Consider the following 10,044-nt stretch of genomic DNA (forward strand, 5'->3'; position numbering starts at 1 on the left):
TTTAGTTCTGCTGCGCTCTGCCCCTCTTCCCTTAATGCTGTTTAAAAAACAAACAAACAAAAAGAATCCGCAAGCTCAATTGGTTTACATGGCTGAGATGTTTTTTCTCATAAACATATTTTAACCATGCAGATTTGGCTTGTTACCATTTGCTATGTCTTTGAACACGTCATTGTCCGCAAATGGCTTACTTTAAGTGGTTCACGGGGTTCACGCTTTAACTTGTCAGTCAGTAAAATAATAAATAAATCTTTGGTGAACTTTTGAATATGACGACGGGAAAACTGGGAAAAGTTTAAACGAACGCTGCCGGCAACAGTTTGAAATCCAGCCGAAGTTTTTTTGGCATGCAGGGACAGGAGTGCCTGCGATTCACGCAGATCACTCACATCCCGTAAACAGCTGCATGCGCTTACGTTCTTTTCTGTAAGACTTTTAAATTTTTTTTTAAAAAAACACAACCAGGTTAAAACCTAGTATATGGCTGGACCGAACCGGCCGACGTCACAGACATGCGCGGTGTAACTTTATCACTCAGTCAGTCAGTCAGTCAGTCACAGACATCCGCGTTTGTAGGGCTGGCCCCGCTGTTGCGGTCCAGCCAAAAAGCAAGAAAAGCCCTTCATCACTGTGACCCAACCAGCTTGCTTGATAACATCACAATAAAATAACTACTGATAGCTTTATTGTTTGACAGGGTAGGTTCAAGTCCACTTTACGAACAAATTAGTCATTGCCCTGGTGATATAACACTTCACTATGGGCCACGATATCACCGTTTTTTTAAGGCTGTTTTAGGGCATTTGTAAAAAAAAAAATGTTGTTGATAGCAAAGAAGAGAATGTTGCCTTGCAGCTGAACTGCCTTTGAGTTCGGCCTTTGCCAAGGAATTAATTCCTGGAACTCGTACATCTACCTGTGTTTAGCACAAGTGTGAATTTGCTTCTTTTCTTTGTGTCTGGGCCAATAGGAACTACAGTAACTGAAACTACTGACGGGGACTGATTCCAAGGTGTGTGCAGGCAGTGTCTCTGTACAGTCTGGGAGCAAGTACCGGGAGAAGGTAAACTACAGTCCAATACACAAATTTTGCATGGGGTCGAGGTCAAATGGCTGTTTTAGAAGAAAAGCGTCTTCATGTGAAAGACTTTGTTTTCTGTGTTAAACCATCCTCAAAATTGCTTGGCTGTTGGCCTGCGGGTTGGGTACAAGGGGAGGAGAGACTAGCCTGTTTGAGAAGGGGAAGCTGGAGCTTTTCATGTAACCGCCAATGTTATTCTCCAATGTGCTGCACTGCAGGGCAGCTGCCTGACCCCCTAACAGTAGGTAACAATACATACAGTACACAGTTTTAAATCAATAAAAATACTTTATTAGAAAATGTCAATGCATATACTGAATTTGATCCAGTCTAAATGCAGCATTCAATAGTAAACAGAACGAGTAATCAATCTTAGATTTTCCTATGTACATTATGTATTTCAAAAATACCTTGATTGCATTTTTACTTCAGGCCTTCATAAAAGGTGAGAAAATCATAATAACGCACATTCATATCTGACTTAAAATAAAATTTCTAAAACAACAGTAAAATGTTGCCTTCATACAGTATGCTGAATTGATAAAATGGTATTCCCATTAAGGAGAAATATATACAATATAGAAGAGAATTGCACATCATTCAAAAAATGACATTAGTTTAAACTGCAGTTATTTCTGTAGCTACATGTAACAAAGAGGTTGCTGGGTAATCAGTAAAAACTTTACAATACCAAAAAAGAATCAACATTGGAGGCACACATGATACCGAGCGGTGAGTAGTGTCCTATGCAAAGAATGAAGCATTAATGCCCTTCAAAATACAACACCTCGCGCATGACGCAAGGCACCACATATTGCACATGTTCTCCATTTCGTCATTTGCCCATAATACTGTTTTAACTGGCCGACAGAACGTCCACAACAAAAAACCATTTTAAAATGCGTACATTCCCATTCCGACTGTTGCCACGGCGACACAGACCCCCAGGAGGAGCCGCAGAAGAGGGGAGGCCGGGGAGAGCAGAGAGGCTGGCAGCGTTTTGGCTAGCGTCGTGGCTCCTGGAAAGAGAGAAGGCATGGCCGCTTAGTTTAACTTTAACAGGACATACCTTTAGGTAAACATTCACACAGTGTGTGTTTTAGCGCACTGTGTACTCTGTGCACTTGCATGTAAGTGCGAGTGGGTGTGTGTGTGTGTGTGTGTGTGTGCGTGGGCGTGTATTACTATCTTTGTGAGAACCAAATGTCCCCACAAGGATTGAAAGATGAGGAAAATTATGCAAGGTGGGGACCTTTTGCTGGTCCCCACAAGTTCAAGAGGCTGTTTTAGGGTTAGGACTTAGGGTTAGGGTTAAGGTTAGGCATGTAGTGGTTTGGGTTAGGGTTAGGGTTAGAGGTTACAAAATGAATGTAAGTCAATGGGAAGTCCTCACAAGTATAGCAATACAAACGTGTGTGTGTGCGTGTGTGTGCATGTGTGTATGTACATGACGGTGCGTGTGTGGGTGTGCGTGTGTGGGTGTGTATGTGTTTGTGTGTGCATGTTTGTGTGTGTGTGTGTGTGGGTGTGTGTGTATGTGTGTGTGTATGCACATAGAGTACAGCAGCTGTGTGCACTATGAGTGTGTTCCACTTCTGTTATTTTGTCACCCAGTGGGACACTAAGCAAGAGTTGATAAGCATCTCAAAATGGTGGGCAGGTTGGTCGTACCATGAGACATGTAGCCATTGTGTGTTGCTTCTCTGTGTTGCATGTTAGCCTTCTCTGTGACACTCAAAATCTTCTGTATGTCATCAAAAACCTGTATTATTAAAAAAAAAAAAAAAAAAAACAGAAAAAAATATTATTTCATAGATTATTTCAGTAATGTTTAAATGCCTTCATTCCACTTAATATAGCTGGCCTCCACACATAAATAGCTTTAGAAAGAAGCTAGAATTCCATGCCCTGCTCTGATTCCATAGTCTTCTTTCTTTATTCCCTCCTCCATTTTAACACAAAAACACAAGCTCTTCCACCTGACCATCGCCTGTTCAGTCACTGCGCTTCTCCCCCCCCCCGCACCCGTCCGGGAGTGGGACTCACCTCGATGTTGCACTCAAAGGCTCTGACGGCCTCCTCCAGCACCCCCTCCCTCGCCCCTTGGCTCAGCTCCACGCTGTTCATCCTGCTCCTGTACAGCTGCTTGAAGCGGTTGGGGCTGGTCACTCCGGGGAACGAGAAGAAGGACAGACCCTCCCCGCCGCTCAGCCCCAGGGACTTCTGGGTGATGCGTCCCAGGACCTGCCCGCCCGACAGGTCCCCCAGGTAACGGGTGTAAGCGTGGGCCACCAGGAACTCAGGATTCTCTTTGCCAACCTGAGAAAGAGAGAAAGAGAGAAAGAGAGGTTTAATTACAATACTGTGACTAACCTGACAGTCAGGACTGTACACTGAATAACAGTACAGCAGTAAAGACAGGCTACTGCAGAGCGGTCAGCACCTGTCTCAGTCTCTGTGCATATCTGTGAGTAGCAGCTGGGACGATGACCCTCTCCCTCCAGTGCTGGCCATAAAAGTACTCGAGATCTTTCTCCAGCGACTCCAGTCGGGCCAGTTCCTGGGGGAAGTATATTGGCGCGACGCCAGGGTGAGAGGAGTTTCTGTCCAGCTCCTCTTCCAGGGCTCTGTAGATCTCATGCAGTGAACACAGGAGGAGCTGCAGAGAGAAAGATGGAGGGAGGAGGGGGGAGGGAGGTTACTATGCAGTTAATTTGCAGGTAAACATTGACTTGCTCGAGAGATTCAACTGTAGCAGTCACAAACACCATTAACCGTTGTTTAACCCTGTACTCACATATTTAGACTTACTGAAGTGTGCAGAAGAGTTATGAATAGAACACTAGGCCAAAGCCTCTGGTGGCTTATTGACAGTTCACTGCGCAGATATGTGATCACTCGGTCATGCGTGCTGTAAGCAACAGCAATATGTGCACATCAGCAACGCTGATTAACTGCATGTTGAAGTTGCTCCCAAATGTATGCAAATATTAATTGTGCAGAACAGACCAACAGCATTCTGACTGTCATGGTCATCGTCTGGTGAAGTGTGGCCGGTAATTGGTCAGACACCAGGAAATTCCATCATAGGAAGCCATAGAAGTTTCCGGTAGAAAACTCAAAGGCCCCAACAGAACACATAATATAGAATATATTGCATAATATAAAATTTGTCTTCAGTCATCCAAAGTTCTCACATGCCACTCCCCTGCTGAGATCACTCCACCGGCTGCTGGTTTTGAAAATATTTTCAAAAATATTATTTATATTATTTTTATTGAATGTCCCTTGTAGATCAGGTGTTAGCAAAGTAGAATAGATGGCTCTTAAAATTAAGACCAGACACTTGTGTCCCTTACAGCACACAGGACAAAAATGAATGGCTGGGTCTTGAATGGAGGGTAGCACCACATTGTGGGGGTGAAGAAATAATTACCTTGTATTGCTGCAGGGATATGTTTCCCTTCTGGTAGCTCAACATCAGCTCTGTGTTCTCAGCTCTGACGTGGCTGTCCTTGGTCACGGACTTAATCTGCTCCGACAGGTCACTGGGGAAAAGATCGGCGCGATGTTAGCAAGTTATATTCTGGATTAAGGACCGCGGCAGTTCAACTACCAGGGTTAGCATTTATTTAAAAAAAAGAGAAAGGAAGTAAACGTGGAACTGAGACCAGCAAACAGGGGGCAAGTGCACAGTCCCGCGGGTACTGAAGAGGAACAGGACTGGAGTAGGGGAGGCTGAGGGGGATTAGGCTCCATTACCTGTCACTGCTCTGGGCGTCGTCTGCCCGCGCGCACTTCTCCGTCTCCGCCCCTGCGACCGAGGAAAAGGAAAGCGCGTTGACACACCGATACAGTTCACGCGACGCGCAGGCGGCGCAGTGCGCTCGACTCCGGCGAGAGGCCCGCCCTGCGTGCATTAAAGCAGCGCTGCCCTGTCCCCCCCCCACATCAGTTTGTCTCGCGTTGACGTGGTTACCGCCGCAGCGGTGGTGGGGGCAGAGAGGGCGGACAACACACGCGTATTACGTATATACCCCCACGAGCCGTTTTACTGCGTCGCTGCGTTTCAGTCGTAAATCAGTCAAAGGCGGTGTTTCAGCACACGAGTTGTTGAACGTTTTATTATTATTATTACCGTGAGGTGCGCGGCGTTTGACGTCTGACGCATGTCTGCACCGCGGGCCGGCCTCCTTCTCGGCGACGCCGTTGCGCGACAACATTCTCTGCAGGTCGTCGAACACCTGCGTCACAAAACAAACGGTAATGGTAAATGGACCGCATTTATATAGCGCTTCTATCCAAAGCGCTTTACAATTGATGCCTCTCATTCACCCATTCACACGCACACACTCATACACCAACGGTGAAAGGCTGCCATCGAACCGGCAACCCGCCGACTGCCAGACAACAGCTCTTACCTCTTGAGCTATGTCGCCGCACCAGGCTAATGGAAAAGACAAATGCTTAGCCTTTTCCATTAGCCTCAGTCCTACAGAGGACACGGCGGTTAACTTATTGGCTAAAGCAAACTGCAGATCCATTAACGGGATACGCAAAATTTTTTTGTCACATCACTATTAAGCAAGCCCTCAGTCCATGAACAGGATGCACAAGCTTTCTGTCACATCACTATTAAGCAAGCCCTCAGTCCATGAACAGGATGCACAAGCTTTTTGTCACATCACTATTAAGCAAGCCCTCAGTCCATGAACAGGACGCACAAGCTTTTTGTCACATCACTATTAAGCAAGCCCTCAAAAAACGAGACACTTCTCACAGGTTCAGTACTGTGATCTATACCGTGACAGCCAATGATGTGGGCGCGCCACAAACCGCTCCTACCCCCTCTCTTTCCCCTTCTAGTTCCCTTTTGGCTCTCCTTCCATTTTCGGTGTAGCATCTGACACCTAATCTGTGTTTCAGCATTACTCAGCGTATCGTTCTGACATCAAGCAACCGTACTCCGCTTCTCCCCCCCCCCCGCACCCGTCCGGGAGTGGGACTCACCTCGATGTTGCACTCGAAGGCTCTGACGGCCTCCTCCAGCACCCCCTCCCTCGCCTCTTGGCTCAGCTCCACGCTGTTCATCCTGCTCCTGTACAGCTGCTTGAAGCGGTTGGGGCTGGTCACTCCGGGGAACGAGAAGAAGGACAGACCCTCCCCGCCGCTCAGCCCCAGGGACTTCTGGGTGATGCGTCCAAGGACCTGCCCGCCCGACAGGTCGCCCAGGTAACGGGTGTAAGCGTGGGCCACCAGGAACTCAGGATTCTCTTTGCCAACCTTATAGAAAGAGAGAAAGAGAGGTTTAATTACAATACTGTGACTAACCTGACAGTCAGGACTGTACACTGAATAACAGTACAGCAGTAAAGACAGGCTACTGCAGAGCGGTCAGCACCTGTCTCAGTCTCTGTGCATATCTGTGAGTAGCAGCTGGGACGATGACCCTCTCCCTCCAGTGCTGGCCATAAAAGTACTCAAGATCTTTCTCCAGCGACTCCAGTCGGGCCAGTTCCTGGGGGAAGTATATTGGCGCGACGCCAGGGTGAGAGGAGTTTCTGTCCAGCTCCTCTTCCAGGGCTCTGTAGATCTCATGCAGTGAACACAGGAGGAGCTGCAGAGAGAAAGATGGAGGGAGGAGGGGGGAGGGAGGTTACCATGCAGTTAATTTGCAGGTAAACATCGACCTGCTTCAGAGATTCAACTGTAGCAGTCACAAACACCATTGCCGTTTAACCACGTACTCACATATTTGGACTTACTGAAGTGTGCAGAAGAGTTCATGAATAGAACACTAGGCCAAAGCCTCTGGTGGCTTATTGACAGCTCACTGTGCAGATATTTTTTTTTTAGATTTTTAAAACCCCTTTTATTGTCCAACACAAAAATACAGGACTTCAATAATATATATATATTAACTGAGTGCAGACACATATTGGCTCTATTTTTTTTTAGATTTTTAAAACCCCTTTTATTGTCCAACACAAAAATACAGGACTTCAATAATATATATATATTAACTGAGTGCAGACACATATTGGCTCTGATAATCCTGCAATGCAGCGTCAATGTTTTTTTACAGACATGATATGTATTTGCCTTGAAGTGACTTCACCATAAAAATATAAAAATAATGAAGTAAATTATATACATAACGAAGAAATACTAATTGGCTAGCATTAAGATGATTTTATGTATATTATTGTGTAGTTAAGCATTCCACATAAGTAATTACCTTATATTGCTGCAGGGATATCTGTCCTTTCTGGTAGCTCAACATGAGTTCTGTGTTCTCAGCTCTCACATGGCTGTCCTTGGTGACTGATTTAATCTGTTCTGACAGGTCACTGGAAAGCAATAGACATGCTGTGTTAGTACTGTAGGTGAATCAAGATGTTACCAAAAACAGGTAAAATGACCGTTAGCCCAGGAAGAAGCAGATCAAAAGTTTGTAGTAAAAACAGGAAGATTTATTACGCAGCCGGCTACAGGAACAACTCAGCAAGAAAGTTCAAAATAGTATTGGTGGGTGATTAGATTTATACAGTGGAATTCTATTGTTGAAAACGCAGAATACACAAAACTTTCTGTTTCCCAACAGTACATTAAACTCAGTCAAGGCACAGATTGACTGACTGACGGGAATCCACAGGACATTGAGAATGCAATGAGAGAGGGCTGTACATAGTACTCAGATCAAACTAACTGGAAAGTCCAGCATCAACACTACAGTCACTTAGAGAGAGAGAGATATTATTTGCCTTACCAATCTGTGCTGTGCACATTTTCCATCTTGCTCTTCTTATCATCCTCCATCTCTATAAACGAGAGCAGATTTCTGAAAAAGAAAACAATACTCTAAACACTACACAAATGCACAAAGGTGTATTTAGGACAGTGGTGTACTTTGCTTAACAAGTAAAACAAAACAAACAACATAAAAAAAGCAGTTTGCACAACAGTGTACTTACTTGTTGCTGTGTCTCCAAAGTGCCTCTGTAAATCTGAGATTTTCGGTCAGATTGATGATTGCCGTCTCCCCATAAGCCCTTATATTTAGACAGTAACTTCTCTCAGCACTGTCCTGCCCGTTTTATACTGTGCTTCTCTCCTCCCCTCTCTCCTCCCTCCCTTTATCTCAGCATGAAGGAACATAGGAAATAAAGTGTGACTCACGGAGTGTGCTTGGGTGGAAAGGGGAGGGAGTGGGTGGGGTCTGCCAAACATGATGGTGCAGATTTTTTTTCCCTGCAGGGGGAGGGAGAAGGGAGAAGAGAGAAAGTGTTGAAATCTTGACTCAGTGAAAAACTAAATCACATGACAAGGGATTGTGTTTTGTTTGGTGTGCAGTGTAGCGGTGTACTGTTTCTTCTAAATGCTGGAACAGTCTAAGATTATATGAAAAAAATAAAGATATTGAATGTTTTACTGTTATAACTAATACAGCCTTGTTGTATTTAAGAAAACGGGAAGCAAAATCCTCTTACCTTTTAATTTTAAAGAAGACTATAATATAAAGGGGCTGATGCTGTCCAGTTATTACTCATATTTTAGCGCTTGTTACTACTTGAAGTATATTATCGTTATGACACACTCCTTACGTCGACAGACACAAGCAAAACCACCACTGCCGTGGCCTGACTGGGGTAGCTTGTGCAAAATTATCCACTCAAGTCTCTCTAGTCACTCTAGCGCAGCAACCATGACTGTCGCCCAGATAGTTTCAGTCTACTTCTTGTAAGGGTAATGCAGGTTAGAAGGACAGGCGACGACTCATTTCCATACCATAATTACGTAAAGTAGCCTAACAAATACTTTTGCTCGTTTAAAATGCCGTATGTCTTCCTCTCTCACATATCGTTAGTACGTGGTGTACAAGTGCAATGTTACAGCCGATAAGAAATCACTAACTTCAGCTAAACTGCGCATATCCAACTGCCCTGTAGTGCCCTCGAGACCAGTTCAGTGTGTGTTAACTGGCGGTTAAGTGCAACCCAACTGACACTCAAGCACCAAACTAAACTCTCGACTGAAGAGTCCGATACAAACATGTATGCATTATAAAGTGGAATTAAAAATCACAACGCAAAGCACTGCAATTACAGCCACTCCCAGAGCAAATTTGCTGTAGTCTGTGGTAAGCTACATGAAGATGCAACTGATATTTTGTAAATAAATAAATAAATTCTAACATGCAGTAATCTTGAATGAATCATATACAACTGAAATAGCTAAAATGCATTTCACTTTAGGCACTGAATGTGTTCCCCCCCCCCCCCCCCCCCGAACATGTTGGCAATGCACATGTCATCCTCAAAGTGCACTTGACTTGTGAATCTGTATTCGGTACATTTCGGCGTACAAATGTACAGGTATTACATGCAAATTGTAACTCTCTCATAGATCCTGAATCAGGACACTAGCTTCACAAATACGTTACATAATACGTGGAATGACCGTCGGGTTGAAAACGTGACAGAGCGTGATTTACGTGCCGGCGAGACTGAAATAGCGATTGTGTCTTTAAATGTAAACCATGACTCCGCAAAGAGCGAGGGTAAGACAAAGGCGGGGGTGAAACCGTGACTCCACAGAATCAATGGAGGGTAGAAACAACACAGACTATACAGAAAACAAAAACCAACGAGCGCAATAAATCAGTTGACGCGGCTCTGTGTGGATGCCAAGAAGGACAAAAATTAAAGGACAGTAAATAGGATACTTATTTGTGACCTAGAGTTTGGACTGCTACTGTTCGTCGTTAGAGCTGGTGGAGTTAAAGGCACAGCAGTATAGATGATCGTAGCCTATACTTCACGAAAACAGCAAATAAACTAAAACTAAATATCACGAACTCGTGGGGCTATTTGCGTTCTTACACGGTTGGCAGAGGTCTTCACTCAATCCCTGCTAAATTCAACCATCAACAAACAGAAAACCATCCACGGAAAAAAACTGAA

At 44.7% G+C, this 10,044-nt stretch overlaps 1 protein-coding gene across 1 annotated transcript; it reads right to left on the reverse strand.

Annotated features, from left to right (window-relative positions):
• Positions 1-1,349: 1,349 nt before the first annotated feature.
• LOC118221753 (heme oxygenase-like) lies at positions 1,350-8,209 on the reverse strand. The gene is made up of 12 exons (XM_035407118.1): positions 8,056-8,209; positions 7,851-7,922; positions 7,320-7,431; positions 6,483-6,698; positions 6,092-6,364; positions 5,220-5,325; positions 4,844-4,895; positions 4,518-4,629; positions 3,525-3,740; positions 3,128-3,400; positions 2,753-2,843; positions 1,350-2,100 (listed from the first exon to the last, which is right to left on the reverse strand). The coding sequence occupies exons 2-12, from the start codon at positions 7,898-7,900 to the stop codon at positions 1,976-1,978; spliced, it is 1,626 nt and encodes a 541-aa protein (XP_035263009.1). The 5' UTR covers positions 7,901-7,922; positions 8,056-8,209; the 3' UTR covers positions 1,350-1,975.
• Between the last annotated feature and the right edge of the window lie 1,835 nt (positions 8,210-10,044).

This window comes from Anguilla anguilla, chromosome 2, assembly GCF_013347855.1.
Source record: "Anguilla anguilla isolate fAngAng1 chromosome 2, fAngAng1.pri, whole genome shotgun sequence".
NCBI classification, from domain to species: Eukaryota; Metazoa; Chordata; class Actinopteri; order Anguilliformes; family Anguillidae; genus Anguilla; species Anguilla anguilla.

Excerpts from the sequence above, each read along its gene's own strand:
- LOC118221753 (XM_035407118.1), bottom strand. The coding sequence starts at position 7,900 with ATGGAGGATGATAAGAAGAGCAAGATGGAAAATGTGCACAGCACAGAT. Across the intron at positions 7,432-7,850 it reads AATGTGCACAGCACAGATTG|TGACCTGTCAGAACAGATTA; the intron begins GTAAGGCAAATA and ends ATTGCTTTCCAG. Across the intron at positions 3,401-3,524 it reads ATGCACAGAGACTGAGACAG|GTTGGCAAAGAGAATCCTGA; the intron begins GTGCTGACCGCT and ends TCTCTTTCTCAG.